Source organism: Monodelphis domestica, chromosome 2 (genome assembly GCF_027887165.1).
Source record: "Monodelphis domestica isolate mMonDom1 chromosome 2, mMonDom1.pri, whole genome shotgun sequence".
In the NCBI taxonomy this organism is placed as follows: domain Eukaryota; kingdom Metazoa; phylum Chordata; class Mammalia; order Didelphimorphia; family Didelphidae; genus Monodelphis; species Monodelphis domestica.
Window position 1 is genome coordinate 239,095,048 of NC_077228.1, and position 18,724 is coordinate 239,113,771.

The 18,724-nt window shown below is 35.5% G+C and overlaps 1 protein-coding gene across 17 annotated transcripts in view; it reads right to left on the reverse strand.

Annotated features, from left to right (window-relative positions):
* The window catches only part of TNRC6C (trinucleotide repeat containing adaptor 6C), a 266,081-nt gene that overhangs the window by 53,700 nt on the left and 193,657 nt on the right, over window positions 1–18,724 (reverse strand). For 15 of the 17 annotated variants that reach the window (XM_056817419.1, XM_056817415.1, XM_056817425.1 and 12 more), the window contains 4 exons: window positions 12,319–12,461; window positions 10,507–10,656; window positions 7,619–7,765; window positions 1,196–1,315 (listed from right to left, as the gene is read on the reverse strand). In XM_056817419.1, the coding sequence (XP_056673397.1) occupies window positions 1,196–1,315; window positions 7,619–7,765; window positions 10,507–10,656; window positions 12,319–12,461 (560 nt within the window). The remainder of the gene's footprint in view (window positions 1–1,195; window positions 1,316–7,618; window positions 7,766–10,506; window positions 10,657–12,318; window positions 12,462–18,724) is intronic. The other 2 variants (XM_056817422.1, XM_056817429.1) reach the window with 1 other exon arrangement.

Sequence of the window (18,724 nt, forward strand, 5' to 3'; positions counted from 1 at the left end):
GTGAACTGGCCCCCGGTGTAAAAAATTTGGGGACTCCTGCTTTAAGATACAAAGTATTTTACATATATTATTTCAGGTGATTCTTATAACAACTCTGTGAGGTAGATGCTATTATTATCTCCATTTAACCAGAGAGGAAAATGAGGCTGAAGCAGACTAAGTGACTTGCCCAGAGTCACATAGTTACTGCTTGTGGCAGAATTTGAACCCAGGACTAACTTCCTGATTTTTAAGTCCCACACTCTATCTACTATGCAACCTAGTTGGTTTGATACTATTATTATAATGATGAGTTAAGTTGTGAATCTTTCCCTTCCAGCACTTGACTTAAAATTTTGATATTTTGGATAAAAAGAATTCAAATATGTACCACATCTTCTCTATGGTTATTTTTTTCTTACGTTTACCTTAATAACTGATGATTATGAATATCAGTTACTATGCTATCCTTGAAATACAATGTCCTCAAGAATTACTGAAGATTACAGATTATATAATCCCTAAATCATTATGAATCACTCCAAACTACTACTTTTTTTGCTTATGTCTGCTCTCTCTATATAACAGTTCCCCCATGTACATATAACATATATTTACATATATTCCCTGATGTTTGTTTCTAATTTCCTACTTGAACACACTATAATTATTAAAAATGAGACTAAAATGAAAGTTACTATGCTGAGCTTGAGAGTTCTCCTTTGAATGTAGCATATAAGCTTTAGTGATCATTTTGGAAGCTCTGATGCCTTTTTTATTTCCTTCCTAATATTTGGTTAAGCTCCATAACTGAGAATGCCAATAACTTTCAGAAAAATGAAATGCTGTTGTTTTAGGTAATAAATAATTTTCTTTTTTTGTTGCACATAAAGTCAATGTACTTACAATCTAAGGTTATAACAGAAAATATAACCCATTAAGAAGAATAATTTTAACATTGTGTATTCATTTGTTTTTTATAATAATTATTTTTAAAAGGCTTTAGGAACTTTAGGGAAATGTGAACAGTATACTATTACATGACAAAAAAACCAACCCTGTCATATGTCTAGTTAATATGAACTAAGAATTAAACATTTAGATGCTTGTTTAAGGAATATGTAGAAAAGCAAAGCAGTGGATAAGTGTCAAAAAAAAAAACACTTTCCTTTTGTTCTTCAAATCTATTCTACTGTCTGCATGTTTATTAACTCACCAGCTGCAGTTGATAGAGCTGGTTCAACATCGTCATATGCTGAGGATTAATTGGCGAGGTTAATAGTGCAGGGTTGAGACCAATGTTTTTTGCTGCAAACTGCAAAAGCTGTGCTTGAACCTACATAATAGAAAACACTAGTCACTGAATGTTGTATATTTGTTAAAGCAAATTTTGAATACTTATGGATTATTTATAAAATACTTAGATTCATTTTATGAAGTAAAAATTCAAGGGCAAATTTTAAAAAATGGGGAAAATACCTATCACTACTAATATTTTACCTGCATTTCTAAAACAGGACAAAAAAATTCTTTTAAAAGTGTCAGTAAAATAAGCTAAGTGATATTAAAAGAACGCTGAGGTTTTCCTTTATATCCACTAAACTGGCAAAGATGATAGAAGATGGCTTTCCATATCAATATAGGGGCTATGGGAAGACAGACACACTAATACACTGTTGGTGGAGCTGTGAGCTGCTACAATTTGAAAAGTAACTAAGAACTATGTCCAAATATGTTCGTATACTAGACTATGCATGCCTTTTGACTCAGTAATAGCAATAGTAGGCCTATATCCCAAAAGATTTCAAAGAAACAGAAAAAGGATCTACAGTTGCAAAAATTTTTATAGAAGGTTTCAAAGAAACCTAGAATATCTGTATGAACTAATATAGGGTGAAGAAGTTAATGAAACCAGGGGAACAATTTATACAATAAAAACATTACTGTAAAGAGAAACAACTGATCAAACCAATGACAAGCAATAATTCTAGTGGATTAATGAAGAATGCTCCCTGTATTCTGATAGAGTCAATGTAGTAGTACATAGAAAAACACATTTTTTTGATAGATAGGATCTTTGTTTTACTTAAGTATGCATATTTGCTAAACAGTTTAGTTATTTATTTATATTATTTAGGAGGTGGAGTTACAGAGGTGGGAAGGAGAAAAAGCAAATGCTTGATAACTGGAAAAAAAGAAGAACCTTCAAGGAACCTGATTAAAAAATTAGAATTATATTTATTTAATAAATGGTTACTATGTGCATTCTCTTATTTAGAGATGTCATTCCTAAGCATCTATCCAAGGAAAAAATTAAAATCCCATTAATACCAAAATATTTATAGCAGTACCTTTTGTATTAGTAAAGAACTAGAAGCAAAATGAATGCCTACTGATTAAGGAATGGCTGAAAAAGCTATGACACATAAATAAGATTGAATATTATTTTGTCATAAGAAATGATTTATATGAAGATTTTGGAGGAGTGTGTGTGTGTGTGTGTGTGTGTGTGTGTGTGTGTGTGAGAGAGAGAGAGAGAGAGAGAGAGAGAGAGAGAGAGAGAGACAGACAGACAGACAGACAGAGAGAAAGAGAGAAAGAGAGAGAAAGGGAAGAATATTTTCCCCTTCATGCAGAGTAATTATAATGATCAAACTTGGACCCAGAAAAGAATTGAGAAAAATTCATGCTTTCCCTTCACTGAAAATATGAACGACTTTGGATATGTTGTATCTATTGTCAGATGTGTTTAGACAGTTTTACAAAATTATTTACTGGCCCCCCTTTTCAAATCTTTGCCATAAGTGATAAAATAGCTCATCAAGGTTATGGATGAGAATTTTTAGAAATAAATGTATTGTAAAAATAGAGGTTATTGATAAAAATATAATTTTTAAAAAGAAAAAGACTAGTGATAGACATTTTAGGGTATACTAGATTATTCATATTAGTAGTTGGCTTCTAATTAGTATTTACTACTATTTACAAGGCATCATGCTAGGATAAGAGATACAAAGGCAAAGTAAAAATCAGTCCCTACCCTTAAGAAACTTACATTCTACTAAAGGTGTATAACACAACATTTATATATTAGCATATATAAAATTAATTATGGAAGGAAAGAACACTAATAACTAGCGAGAGGAGGAAAAGTCTCCTATAGGAAGTTGTAGAAGAGCCTTGAGAGAAAGTAGGGATTATAAGAGGTGGAAGTGAAGAGGGAGGGAATTCCAGCAATATGGGTAAATGTTGAATAAAGGCATGAAAAAGGGAGATAAGAGAATGTTAATATTTTGGAAAAGAAAGCAGGCTAATTTAGCTGGAACATAAAACACTAAACATGGAGTAATGTGAAATAGGCCTAAAATATTAGATTGCAAACAGATAGGAAAGGCTTTAAATGTTAAACATAGATGTTTATAACTTATAAAGAGGCAAAAAATGAAGTGATTTGCTCAGGAAGCAAGATATTTGATTTTTAGGAGGAAAGTTCTTGAGCAGGGTAGATTTGCGTTTTATAAAGATGAAAATGAATTGTATTTAAATGAAATTTATAAGAATGTAAGAAATCTGAATTAGCATACTTTATCTCTTTATAAATGGAGAGAAAAAAAATATTTCTTCTAGGGAACCAAAAAACGTTTCTTCCTTCTTCTATCAGTCAGTCAGCCAGTCATCTAGCATTTATTAAGCACTTAGAAGGTGCCAGGCACTCGACTAGACATATAAAAACAGAAACAATTTCCATTAATGAGGAAGACAACATATAATGAAGATACCTATAGGATACATCAGGGGCAGTCTCAGAGGGAAGGTATGAAGATCATGGAAGACTGGGAAAAGCTTTTTGCAGAAAGGTTAGAATTTAGCTGGGATGTGAAAGAAGTCAAGGAAGCCAGGAGGCAGAGATGAGGCAAGAATGTTTCTCTGCCAGAAGAAAAAAACAATCCAATGGATCTGAGAATATTACTTGGAAAGATAGTATTAACATAAAAAAAGAATTTCAAGAGTTTCTTTAATATTTAGCAACCTAAATCCTATGCTCTAAATATTCTAAGGGCAAGCAGAAATGCCTAATGGTGGAAAATCCGGTGAGATAATACTACTTGGAAGTTAATAACCTTATATTACAATTTCACACTCTAAAGCACCATAATATATAAGCTATTAAAAAAAAACCAAACCTTTTACTTTGTCTTAGAATCAATACTGTGAATTAGTTCTAAGGCAGAAGAGTAGTAAGGGCTAGGCATTTGGGGTTAAGTGACTTGCTCAGGGTCACATAGCTAGAAAGTATCTGAGGCCTCTACCTCTCTATCCATTGAGCCACCTAGCTGCCTCTACCTATGGCTTTTCTATACTCTTACTTCTAAAACTATAGATGGTGATGGTAGATAGAGAGGCCCCTGGATTTAGGGTCAAAAAAGTGCTCCTGGAAGGAGAGCTCATGATTCTTTTTTTATTTTTGGAAAACTCTTAGCTTTAACAATCCTGGGCAAACCACTTAACTTTTATGTCACTTGTTCCTCCTTGTAACAAATCTACTAAATTAGAATAGATAAGGAGATTGACTGGAGAGCCCCCGTCCTTTTCTAATTCCTGTATCCTTACTTTTACTGCCTGAGCAATTCTTCATATGGTCATTTTACCACAATTTTTCAGTCTCTAAAATGTGATTTTAGTATATTCTAATGGCCACATAATGGAATTTTTTCCTATGAACACTTCAAATCTTTCTCATACATTCTCCCTCTAATTGTTGTGGACAAATCCTAGGGTTCTGAATGATTTCTCTGACCCCCTCCCCAATTATTGAAGGCACTTAGGAAAAAAAAAACCTTTCAAAAACTTAAGAAAAGAGTGTGGGGATTGATTTATAATGTTTTAGTTAAAAGCAGTTTTCAAACTTTTTGCTCTCAGGCTCTATTCCAAATTACCGAGGTCCCCAAAGAGCTTTTATTTATGTGGCTTATATCTCTTAATATTTACCATATTAAAGAAAATAAAATGTCTTATTATTATTATGAAAATAGTTTTACTATGTGAATCTCCTGAGAGGATCTTGAAGATTCCCAGACCACTAGAAAACCTACTGTTTTTCTTCCTTATTTCCTGGTTACCTATCTTTTCTGTAACACTGGTACCTTCCCCCCGGATTTTGAATCTTCTATTTCAGATTAACAACTGCAGTTTTTTAAATGGTTGGCATTTCCTTGCCTTGGGCATCAGGGATGGGACTATGAGTCAACAAGGGTGCCTTGGTATACTTTTGTTACTGTTTTATGCCTCTCTCTGTCTAGTTAAGCCACATTTTCATTTTTTAAAAAAAAGTGTTATTTCCTTAAAAGTGCCAAGTAAAAGGATCTACTACTATGGCTTGTTGTTCCCAGCAGGAGTTCTCAATATGTTACTTACTAGTTAAAATTAAATTGTTCAAAAGGAAATATTCTAAAGTTTTTAAACTCAAAAAGGAATTCCCATTCTTACAATGAAGTTATTTTGCCTGGAGTTAATTTTCAAAGTTGAACCAAATTGTCATATAAAAATAATTCTTTCAGGGACAGCTGGGTATCTCAGTGGATTGAGAGCCAGGCCCAGAAATGGGAGGTCCTGGGTTCAAATCAGTGTCAGACACTTCCTAGCTGTGTGACCCTGGGCAAGTCACTTTATCCCCATTGCCTAGCCTTTACCACTCTTCTGCCTTAGACAGAAGGTAAGAGTTTATAAAAAAAAAAATAATTCGATCTCAAAAATTCACAAAAATCTCAGAGAAGCTTAGAGGCCAACTATTCCAATCTATACCTAATCAAGAACTCCTTCAACAAAGTCCCCAACAAGTTTAGACTTTAAAGCCCACCATTTTTGGAGGTATTCCTTTCTACTTTTGGATAGCTCTATTGGGAAGACTGTCTTTACACTGAACCTAAATCTGTCTATCTGCAAATTCTATCCATTGCTTCCCTTTCTACTTTCCTGGTCCACAAAGAACAAGTCTAATCTCTAATATGACACCCTTTCAAATATCTGAAAGCAATTTATGTCATTTTTCTTACTCCCCAAACACGCAAGTTCTTTCAACTGATCACTGGAAAGCAAACCTGAGGCTCCACATTGGGTTTCCTTCCCCTCCTCTGGACATGATATAACCTAAAAATATCCTTCTGAAAATAGGATAACTAGAGTTGAACACTGGACTCTGGATAAAGTCTGACCAGTGTAGAATAGAGCATGACCATTACCTTCTGGACATTATACATATCTCAATATAGTCTGATATAACATGAGCTTTTTTGATGGACAGGTAATGCTGATGATTCATTCTGAACTTGTAGTGCATTGAAACTTACAGATTTCCCCCCCATATAAATCACTGTTCAAACAAGCATAGATTTAAAGCTTAAAGATAGGCTACCTGGTTCAAATGGCTCCCCCAAACCTCCCCTCTTCTCCCCCTCCCCTTCCCTCTCCAGAATTAGACTAGACTTGGTCCAGAGAAGTTAAGTGACTTGCCCAGGGTCACACAGTAAAAGTGGAAGTACGGGGATTCAAACTGAGGCCCTCAGTACTAAATTTAATGGTCTTTCCAAGTTACCCGGTCCAATTTGTGAAGTTTCTTTTAGCTTTCCACTGGGGTAACTGGGGCCTCCTCACTCTGGAACATTTACCACCCTGGAGTATCCTTTTATTATGCTGCCCCTTTCTCACACTGGTGAGTTCTTTTGGGAGTTATCAGTATGAGGAGGGGCCCAGGCTGGTCAATTCCTTTTTCCCTTTGCTTCTGCCTTTCTGCACTTTGACACTGTCTCAGCTTGGGTATTCTACCTCCTCCCAAACCCTTTAGGTCCCTTTTATTTTTATTTTTCCCCATTACAGTGAAAGTCCCATTTCTCCTCTCCTACAGTCCCTACTACCTTTTTGGCTTTCTTTGTTATCTTTCTCCATTAGCATGTAAGTTCCTTGATGGCAGTTTCCCAGTTTTTTTTATCTCCATTGTTTAGCATAGTGCCTGGCACATTGTGAAAACTTAAGAAATACTCTTCTTGCCTTGATTTGAACCGAGGTACATGTTTTATATTTGTCTCTACTGTTTTTCATAGGACCTGTACTGAAATTTTATCTTTTTCAGTTAATACATTACCTGGGCAACTTTGGGCAAATCACTTAATCTCTCTAGGCCTCAGTTTCTTCATTTGTACAATGAGAGAGAGTGAACTAGAAGGTGAAATTGCTTTTAGGTCTAAACCTATAAGCTTATCTAAATGAGTTGCCTTTTCACCTTAATTTTGGCTTTTTGGAATCTGTCATCTAATTTAATCGAAGGTATTGGCATTACCTTGTTAGCTTTGTGTTACAGAGTTGACAAATAACCTATTTTTACCTTTATTTAAGTTGTTCATTAAAATGTTGACCAGCACACTCCACTACAGAGAGCTCTTTCTCCAAATGCACACTGAGGCAACAAATATTCTCTGGGTTGAATCATTCAAAGAATTCTGAATCCACTTGACTAAATATTATCTAGTCTAGTCTGATTATCTTGTTTATAAGGATAGGGTAAGAGAGACTTTTTATTAAATATCTTGATGAAATCTGGGTACAGCATTCCTTAGCCTTAAAAACTGTTGGGTATCACTCTAACCTGAGGGGATAGAAACTGAGGCACTTGAGCACGAAGACTAGGCTGGGATGAGTTAAGAGGTTGTACTGGTGGTTGCTGCGGCTGTTGCATGGTCCTGGCTTGTGCTGCTCCACTATTGCCAAACATACCCAGATTGCCACTCGGTATCTAGAGGATAACAGAAAAAATAAATACTTTTCTTCATTTTCTAAAAAGAATACTTAAAAACAGCCTAGACCTGTAAATAAAAAAAAATTAACTAAATAGGCAATGTATCTTATGATGGTTTGAAATGAACCTAAACATTGCTGAAGTTATTAATAAGTTCATAGAAGCTATAATAGAGTAGACAAAACTTTTATTTTTAAAACCTTCTGTCTTAGAATCAATACTAAGTATTGTACTAAGTAAGTAAGGGTTCAAGGCAGAAGGGCAGTAAGGGGCAGGCAATAAAGGTTAAGGGACTTGCCTCAGATCTCAGGAATCTAAATCTCCTTTCTACAGGCCTAGCCCCCTATCCACAGAGTCACCTAGCTGTTCCAACAAAAGTTTTAAGATGAGAGGTAGTATTATTAAAAAAAAAAAGGAAAAAGAGAGAAGAAACATCATTTAATGAAGAAGACTTCAAATTTTAAGTATTTCTAAAACTGATAACAATATAGATACTGTTGGACAACTTGTATTTCCAAAGGAATACTCTCATAACTGATACAGAGTTATTAATATGCATATTTGTCCAGGGATTTATCTTAACAGCAAAATATTAGTCAGAGACAAAATAGTTATTTTCAGTTGGGAAATTTAATGGTCACTTCAAAGAACTATGAGATTTTTAAATAGTTAATATAATAGCTGAATGTTCAAACATTCAAAACTTAGTTCAAAACTAAGCCCTACTCTGGAGGGAAGAAAATGATATTATAGCACCACTGCAAATTGCTATTCAAACAAACTCTACCAAGATTCTAGGAACAATTTTTATATTTTGTCTTAAATATATTTTAATCAATATGCATCTAATAATATCATATCCCTTTTCTCTGGGATGAATTCAAAGGCACTACAAATTGTTCCTATAAAATAATTGTTCCACTCTTCATGCAAAAAAAAATTTTTTTTTAAACCCTCACTTTCTGTCTTAGATTCAATACTATATATTGGTAAGGCAGAGGAATGGTAATGGCTAGGCCAGTGATGGCAAACGTGATGGCATGCAGGGTTCTCTCTGTGAGTACTCAGTCACCCCATACCCCCAAGTTTTGTTACAGAGACTCAAGTGTAGCTGCTCCCTAACTCTCCACATTTTTCATATCCCCTGCCCCTTTGCCCAATGGGAATGCACAGGGGTAAAGTGGGCAGCTCACAGTGGGCAAAGCTGAAGCGGAGTGGAGTGCTCAGACTACTCCCTTTCTCCTCTCTACACTCACTGAGGACATTCCTCACTTTACCCTCCCCTCTGTCTAGAAGTCCAATGGGAGAGCTTCCTCCTACCCCTGTGAGGGGTAAGGGGGGGTGGGACGTACCTAGCATGTGGTGGTGGTGGTGGTGGAGTAGGGCACAGCACTTGGTCGGGTGGGTGCAGGGTATGGCACTTGGTCTCTGGTGGGGGGCCAGCACAGTACTCATTTTTGGGAGGGGGATGAGGGTCAGATTTGGCACTCCATCTTTAAAAGGTTCATCATCATTGGGCTAGGCAATGGGGGTTAGGTGACTTGCCCAGGGTCACACAGCTAGGAAATGTCTGAGGCCTGATTTGAACCTAGGATCTTCCATCTCTAGGCCTGGCTCTCAGTCTACTGAGCCATCCAGCTGCCCCCATGCAATATTTTTCATAAAATAGGTGTGTGATGAACAAACTCATTTGAGTTACATGTGCAAATAGTTCTCTCTCTCTCTCTTTTTTAAAATCCCTTACCTTCCATCTTGGAGTCAATACTGTGTATTGGCTCCAAGGCAGAAGAGTGGTAAGGGATAGGCAATGGGGGTCAAGTGACTTGCCCAGGGCCACACAGCTAGGAAGTGTCTGAGGCCACATTTGAACCCAGGACCTCCCATCTCTTGGCCTGGCTCTCAATCCACTGAGCCACCCAGTTTCCCCCTAATAGTTCTCTTAATAGTTTGTATTGTTATGTTAAGACAGAATACCAATAGTGGTATTATAAAGAAACTTTACAGAACTGATGCTAAAGAGAAAATTTCATGTATGCAGAAATTGGAAAATTTATTCAAAAGTAGAACCCAGTAAAAGAAAAATACAGAAGTCTAAGAAAATCTTTTTCACTATGTATATCCTGGTTTTATTTAAGAGAATTTCTCTTTGAGAAAACAAGCTTCTAGCACATTATATTAAAAAAGTATCCTAGGACTTTTCTGGAGAAATAATTTGGAAAAATGCTTATATGGATATTTAAATACTAACATAGTAAAGTTTCACTGTAGACTCTAGTGTCAATGTTAATCTGAGGAATATCTCCATGTCAATAACTTGGTACTTCTTAAAAGAATCCTCAAACTCAAAATCCTCAAACATGTGCTTTTTAAAAGAAATTCCCTAAAATTCAAAGCTAAATTATAAGAATTGTGACAAGACTAAAATAAATTAATTTCTGAATAAAATAAATTTCTATATCTTATATTTACTGAGAGTTGGTGGTATATCATTAAGATTCTAAGAATTGTGACAAGACTAAAATAAATTAATTTCTAAATAAAAGAAATAAATTCTATATCTTATGTTTACTGAGAGTTGGTGGTATATCATGAAGATTCAGTAAATCTTGAAGCAGTATTGCTGTTTCAATTTTATTACAGTTAAAAATGTTAATATTAAAGAAGATAGATTTCTTCAAAACAAACTTTTAGGTAACTAAAAAAAAAAAAACACAATTTGATTTCTCTAATTGTCTTACCTGTCTAGAAGTATTCAAGTTTTGCATGCCCAGCCCTGAGGCAATCCCACCCAGGGCCTGATTAGGGAGTGCACTGTTTGAAAGGGGGAGCTTCAGGCTTGGTGAAGGCAAAAATGGTGAAGTAGTGGGTTCTTCCACTAGGCCGCCATCCTGATTGGAGAAAGAAAGGGTGAGCTATGTGCAATGCCCATAAGCAGACAAAGCACAAAACAATTTCCCAAGGAAATATAAAAGATATGGATGAATAAAGGATTAAAATATCAAAAAAGCATGAACAACAAGGGAATGGAAAGTATGGGCAAAGGGAAAGAAAAGGAGGGGGAGAGAAAGAGAAAGAATATTAAGATAGTTTTCCTTCAAAATGTTTTTTTTTTTGTATTTTACAAATGCACACACAGAACCTTTTTAAAAAATGTACAGTAGGAATCTGTTTTATGGGATCAATATAATCCAAGATCCTTCATATAAGTTTAAAACTGCTCATAACAAACCCCATTATTTAATAAGTATTTTTTATATGAACACATCAAGATACTTTAAGACTTTTCTTAAGCTTATCAGAGCCTAGTATCATTGTTCTTTTAATTTGGGGTCATTATTAATAACTAACCAGTGTTAATGAAACAAAGAAAAGCATTTTAATCAGTTCCAAGATAGAAGATTGATTAGGGCGAGACAATCGGAGTTAAGTGACTTGCCTAGGGTCACACAGCTAGGAAGTATCTGAGAACCCAGGTCCCCCTATCTCCAGGCCTGGCACTTTATTGACCAAGCCACCTAGCTTTCCCTCTGACACAGACCTGTTCCAAGTGAGAACTCCAGACAAAGACGATGCAGGGAGCTAATGTTTGGTCAAAACTCACAGTAATGTTTCTCAGATAGAGAATGAGCATGAGTGGCCATACTGTTCTGACTTTACTCCCCTTGGAAAAATGGTATGAATTTAGTGCATAATTACGAATTTTTATTTTATGTATTTTTCTGCCTTTATTTTTTGATTGCCAATCATGTATACCTTGTTGGGTAGAGTTTGTGTAAATGAGGTCCTACTAAAGGAAAGAGGATTTGAAAATTATGTCAAGAGTTGAAATAAGACTATAATTTATCTTCAAATAAGCAGATTTCCTTTATCTAGTTTTTAAGCTTGGCCCAGTATAGAACTGACAACTAATTAATCACTTAGATTCCTTTCATAAACAAAACATATAGATAAAAGAGTATAATTTCAAAACAGATATAAGTCTACTAGAGAACAGAAAAGGAATCTGATCTCTAGCAGTTTGCCAGTGATTACTAGCATTTTCTTGCTTTCCCATAATATTTTTCTATTTTTGAGCTCCAATTCTTTTGCTCTTGGCATTAGAGAAAGGATGAGGGACAAGCATTTATATAGCTCCTACTATGTGCCAAGTACTTCCTAGGAGCTTTACAAATATTATCTATTTTGACTGTTATATATGACATTAATAATGTCAAAGACTCATTTGGACCTAGGAGTTAAGGTAGCAATGCTAAATATTCAATGCAACATGAGGAAACTTTTTATAATAAGCTATAATATCTACTGTCCTCTAAGATATCTCAAAATCTATATGAGAATTGATCAAAGGCTATGAGTTAAGCACTGGTACTAAACTCATTGCTGCTTACAGACCTCAGCTGGCAGATCAAGCAAACACAAAATTAGAATAGCCAAATGTGAAACCTGTAGTGTGGTAATTATTATGTTGATATGAGAAATTTATGGAGGTGACTTGTTAAAGTTCACCCGAAGCAGAACATCAGAATACTTATCTAAACAAAATAACTCACCTTGTCAAGAAAGGTGGGGCGGTCCATGGAAGACTCTTTGGAAATTGGTGGGCGGCAGCCAAGGGGTTTGGTGACCATTCCATTATAGTCAGTCACTCCCATTCCACGCTTGTCCATTTCCACCTTCTTTTCCAGCAAAGCACCTGAAGAGAATGGGAAAAGCAATAAGTTAAAGAAAGTGCTTCAATTTAGTCACGACTATCAAATATAAGATTGTGGATATCAACTTCAGAAAAAAGATTCAAAGTTTTAAAAACTTTTGAAGTTCTAGGCTCCTGGCTGAGTTGAAAGCTGATGCTAGAGGGCTATGGTATCTGTTTGGACCATAATCTCATCGGGAAAGGGACAGAAAGAGTTCTCTAAACATCAGCTATAAATTAGAGGAAGGTTCTCTTATCTAAAAAATTACTTGCCCAAGATATCCTGGAAGAATAATTGAGTTTTAACTAAAGGATTAAGTTAATGATTAAATTTTAAGAAGGTCACTCAGGCTACCCATTTCTTCATTTCTCTCTATGCTACAACTCCTGACTCTTTAGCTGGACTTTCTCTAATGTGTCCCAGAATCTTTCCACTTTAGAAGCTCACTTCAGCCCTGAATTCTACATAATGAAAGTATTCTCTGAAGACTTATAACAATGGAAAAGTGAAGTGAGTAGAATTATGAGAATATTGCACAATACTGTAGTGATAATCAGCTATCAAAGACTTAGCTACGTTTTTTTTTAACTTAATTTTATTTTTACATAGCTACTTTTGACTAATGCGATGGTCTATAATAATTTTAGAAGCATCATTTTTAAAAATACTATCAACTTCCAGGGAGAGAACTTTTTCAAGTATGAAATTTCCCAATGGTGAAATTTCAAACATTTATAAGTCTAAGAAACTTTAAGGTTTACAAGAGTCAGGAGTGTACCTAGAAAAGAATGAAAGACATGAGTGACCCTCAAAATGGAGGATCTAGGACAGTGGTTCTCAACCTCTCAATTTATAGCAATGCGAATACATAGTGCATATCAGGTATTTACAATCTGAATCATAACTGTAGCAAAATTATAGTTTTGAAGTAGCCACCAAAATCATTTTTTGGTTTGGGGTCACTGCAACATGAGGAACTGTATTGTGGGGTCACGGCATTAGAAAGGTTGAGAACCACTGATCTAAGAGGAACCAGTCAGTCAGAGAGAATGGCCACAGGGAAGGTACTTTCTTTTTAATTTTTACTTCAAAATTTTCTCCCTTCCTATACCCATCATATAACCATTGACAAGGCGAGAAATATAATGGCCATTATACATACAAAGTCATGCAAACCATTCAAAATGAGTCATGTTGCTAAGTAATAGCAAGAAAGAAGGGTGGGGTATGTGTATGTTTGAATGTTGATTTTACTGTTATAAAAAAATTCAAAGATTTTGATTCTGTTTGAGAAAAGATCTTCAAGAAAGAAGCTTGAAACTTTTATATCCAGAGAATGAACTGTTGCAGAAAGATGCCGAAAACCTACACTTCATCAAGAAGATCGAGAATGAACTTAGGATGTGATTGATTGGACTGAACTTTTGATTGAACATTTATTGTAATTGTACACATTTATGCCAAAAGGGACTGCCCCTAATTTGGCTTTCTGTCAATGCGCCTAGCAAACACTGGTTTTGCTTTCTTTTCTTTTCTTTTCTTTTCTTTTCTTTTCTTTTCTTTTCTTTTCTTTTCTTTTCTATTTCCTCTCTCACTATTCTAATTTCTCTTAGAAAATTGAATATTGTGTATCTCTTTAGTTAGAAGTGAATTTAGAACTACAAAATGATTATGTTAAATGATCAATGGGGAGACTAGTCTCCCAATGATCATCAGGGGGGATTGTAAACCTTAAAATTTCTTAGACTTATAAATGTTGGAAATTTCACCATTGGGAAATTTCATACTTGAAAAATTTCCTATTGATAGTGGGAACTCTATTGGAATGTGAACCCCATTGGCATGGGAGGTTCCTCTTCCTCCCTTCTTAAGATTACTTTAGGACAGAAACCTTTTGCTGAACAATGGAAAGGGCTTTGACCTATGCTTAAGCATAGAACAGGAAGTTCTTTGAGTCATGATTGATTTTAGAATTGATACAATAGAGATACTTGGAATGACAGAACCAGGTCTTGGAAATTACAATCTCCACTCTACTCAGTCCTAACAGGATTTAGGAAGGGCTGCAGCATAGATCAAAATTTAATTATTCCAATCTCTACCCTACTCAGGGTAACAGGATTTAGGAAGGGCTGTAGCAAAGGATCAAGATTTAATTATTTGAGAATATGACCTTCAACAGACATGTGCAAAGGGGCAGATCTCTGGGCGGTCCTGGGTTAAGGTAGAGCCACCATTGGCACAGGGAAGACATGGACAGTGATTGGTAGATGTGAGAACTGAGGGGAGGGAACTTGGATGGTTTCCTTAAAGACAGAGGGGTCTGAGGACTGAGGTGGTTGGTTGGAGAGGTGGTGCTTTGAGAGTCGGCTCTGAAGGAAGCTGGAGATGGAGGCCCCTGAGACTGTTTCTCCATTTTGGTCACGTGAGTAATAGGGACTGATCTCCTTTCTTTGCCCCAGCTATCTAAGGGCTTGGGCTTTTTGGCCCAGCCTAAACAGAAGGGGTATTTAAGCCCTATTCCTTTCTCTCCCCTTTCTTTCTCCCTCTCTCTCTCTCATACCTTTCTTCATCCTGTTTGTAATTAAACTCCATAAAAGGTTGACTGCTGACTTGAGTTTTCATTTAGGAATTACATAGCTGAATTCCTTGGCGACCTTAAATTAATATATATCAGTCTTTTAAAGTGATTTCCTTGTCACACTCTCACCCCAGATTTTCTCTACAAAGACTACCCTTCCCTTTTCCCCACTTGCACCTTCTTTTACTCCTTTTAATTTTCCTTTTATGCACCATTCCCCCCTATTAGAATGTAATCTTCTTGATGGAAGAGACTGTCCTTTTTTTTTTCTATTTCTAGTACTTTGCACAATAACACAATGGTTGGTTCATAGTAAATTCTTGATAAATAATTACTGACTTGTTGATTTGTATACCCTACAGATTCCTGGTTACTGTTATCTCATCCACTGATGCACCCCAAAGACTGTGACCTTTGCCATCCATCTAACAAATATGGCCTGATCTGATCCCAAGAAGTGGTAGTAGCATTTAAATTTCTAGTATTTGAAGTTATAATTATATATAAAAATATTCTAGATCAATGGAAGTATACAATGAAAATGCTTTAAAATAATTCTTTCTCAATGCAAAATAACGGCAAAAATAAAATGTATTTCTTGTTTAAGTGATATACTTTGATGCAAAAGCAAAAATTTAAAAAGTTAATTAATTTAGTACCTAAAGATAAGCCTTCACTGAAAATATTATAAAAATGTCATTATTGCCCTATAAAATATTTTAGCATTTTAGATTAAATTGTCTTCTTTTTCTTTAAATCTTTTTTTTCCCCTAAACCCTTACCTTCCATCTTAGAATCAATACTATGTATTGGTTCCAAGCCAGAAGAGTAATAAGGGCTAGGTAATGGGAGTCAAGTGACTTATTCAGGGTCACATAGCTAGGCCATGTCTGATGTCAAATTTGAATCTAGGACCTCCCATCTCTGGGCCTGGTTCTCAATCTACTGAGCCATCTAGCTGCCCTCTTCTTTAAATCTTTAACTATATTCTGGTAAGTGCAGATAACTTAATTCACATTTCAGTAAATTTACATGCTCACATTCTCACACAAATGTAATGCTTTAAAAAGAATATTCTCATCATTGCAATGTTTTTCAATAGTTAAGATAAAATAACTTGAAAATTAGACTTCCAAAATGGTTTTAGTCATTCATGCTTTCTTATCTGATCATCAAAGAAACGGAAGCAAGCAATAAGTCTGCCAGAGCAAAAGAACTTAATGATAAACAATGTTTTAAATTTGTTGTTGTTCAGTCATCTCCAACACAGAAGAAAAACATATGATTTATCACTTATTTATATGGCTATAGGATGTGGGGCTTCGATTTTTAAAAGACTACTCTATCACAAAAATGAATAATATGAAAATAGGTATTGTTGGCTCCGGGAGGGGGAAGGGAAAAATCATGAATCATGTAACCATGGAGAAATACTTTAAAATAAAAAATTTTAAAAAGTATAAAGCAGAAACAACAACAAAAAACAAAACATAAATTAAGGCTGATATAGTAAAAGACCCCCTTTGATAAATTCAAGTCACTTGGCCCAAATGAGTGAACTCTTTAGACACTGAAAAAACCGATATGTGATTGCTACTGTCAATAATACTTTGAATATCAAAGAAAGAAAATAGGAATGGTGCCTCTCGGAGAAGGATAGATTATTGGCCACTAATTTGATTCTTGGAGAAAATTTAGGGGAGACCATTAAAGAGCAAGTGAACATTTATATTAGGAAGTTCTGATTATAAAGAGCTGGACTGACTTTATCAAGAACAGGTCATGTCAGATTATCTTACTTCCTTTTTTACAACATTATTGAAATGGTAGGTGACAAATTCTGTTGATAAACTGGTTTATCTAAGATTTCAATAAAACATTTTATAAAGTTAGCATAGTATCTTATTCAGATAGAGATGATGGAGAATTGTGGACAAAATAATACAACTAGATACAACTCAGAACAATTTGAATGATTGGACTCAAAGAGTAATCATTAATGAGTAAATGTCAGAGCCACAGAAGATCTATAGTGAAGTACTCCAGGTTATTTTTTTCACATGATAATTGGTGATTATCTCAGAAGGAAGGCACTAGCATTCAAGAAAATTTAAAAAAGAGCCTTCTTAAATAAAGTGGGATTTTAGCTGATGCTTGAGGGAAGCCAGAAGCAAAGACAAGGAGAGCACTTTGGATATGAGAGATACCCATTAAAAATGTAAAGGGTTGGTGATGGAGTGTTATATGCAAGGAACAGTAAGGTGAATAGTGAAACTGGATCACAGAATTAGTCTAGGGGAATATGGTGTAAGAAGACTTGAACAGTGGGCAGAGGGAAGTGGGGAAAAAAAGAATAATATAATGAGAGTCTGCAAGAGGGTGGTGGCACTGTCAGAGAGAAAAATGGGCAAATATAAGAGATATTACATAGAACTGCCAAGACTTGAAAGAGTCAAGGATGACATCTAGATTTTGAACCCGAGTGACTGGAAGAATGATGGTACCTTTGACAGTATTAGAGAAATTTGGAAGAGGGGAAGAGTTTGTGGAGAAAGATGATGAGTTCAGTTTTGGACATGTTGAATGTAAGATAAGTTTAAATCTCTAGGGTAGCTATATGATAAAGTGGATAAAGTGATGGAACTAGAGTTAGGGACCTGAGTTTTGAATCTTACATGGATACTTACTAGCTGTGTGATTCTGGGCAAGTTACTAAACCTCTTTCTGCCTCAATTTCCTCTTCTATAAAGTGAGAATAATAATAGCATATATCTCCCTGGGCTATTGTGAGGACAAAATGAAGTAATATCTGTAAAGCACTTTGCAAACCTTAAAGTGCTATATGAATGTTAGTTACCACCACCACCATCAATAGACATTCAGTTTGAGATGTCCAAGAAGCTGTTTAGAAGACAGACTGGATGTCAGCAGAGAGGTAAGGGCTGGATAAGTGGATTTGAGAATCATCTATATAGATAAGAGTTTATGATTGAACTCATGAGAAAGGATGATATCATGTGTAGTGCCTCATTGGCAAAGCTGTGGCACTTGTGGAGCTGCTCTGTTTCCTCTCTTCCCAGTGCTTGAGAACAGTTTTTGAATGCCACGTTGCTCTGTTCAGTTGCCCAAAGCAAGCACTTTCTCCCTCAACTCTCTCTGGTAAGCCAGGGGCTCCCAGACATCTTGAATTTGCCCTCTGGGCACTCAAATTGGGAAAAGGATCACCAAACCTGGTATAGAGGAAGCAGAGAACCCAGGACAGAACCTTGGGGAAAATCCACAGGTAATGGACATGAACTTGGTAAAAATTCAGTACAGAAGGAGTATCTCTCATTTATTTTGTGTGTATAAGTGGGGCTGCATGTGTATGTTTGTGTATTTCTTTTTAAGTTTTCTCTCCCCCAAATTTTATACTGTGTTAGAGGTGCTGAGTGAATACTTGTTGAATTCTGATATACAGTCCTTGAAAAGGATTTCTTAACTTAAATTGGAAAAAAAATCACATACATATTTTCACTCACCTTCAAAATGAAAATGCAATTTCCTTGAATTTGTAAATTCAAGTACTTGAATTTACAGTAAAACATTATTCTGAGCTTTACAAGACTGTCAAATAGGTCCATGGATCAAATAAGGTAAGAATCTCACTATTATGTTTGCACCTAAAAATGTTAAAAATCAATG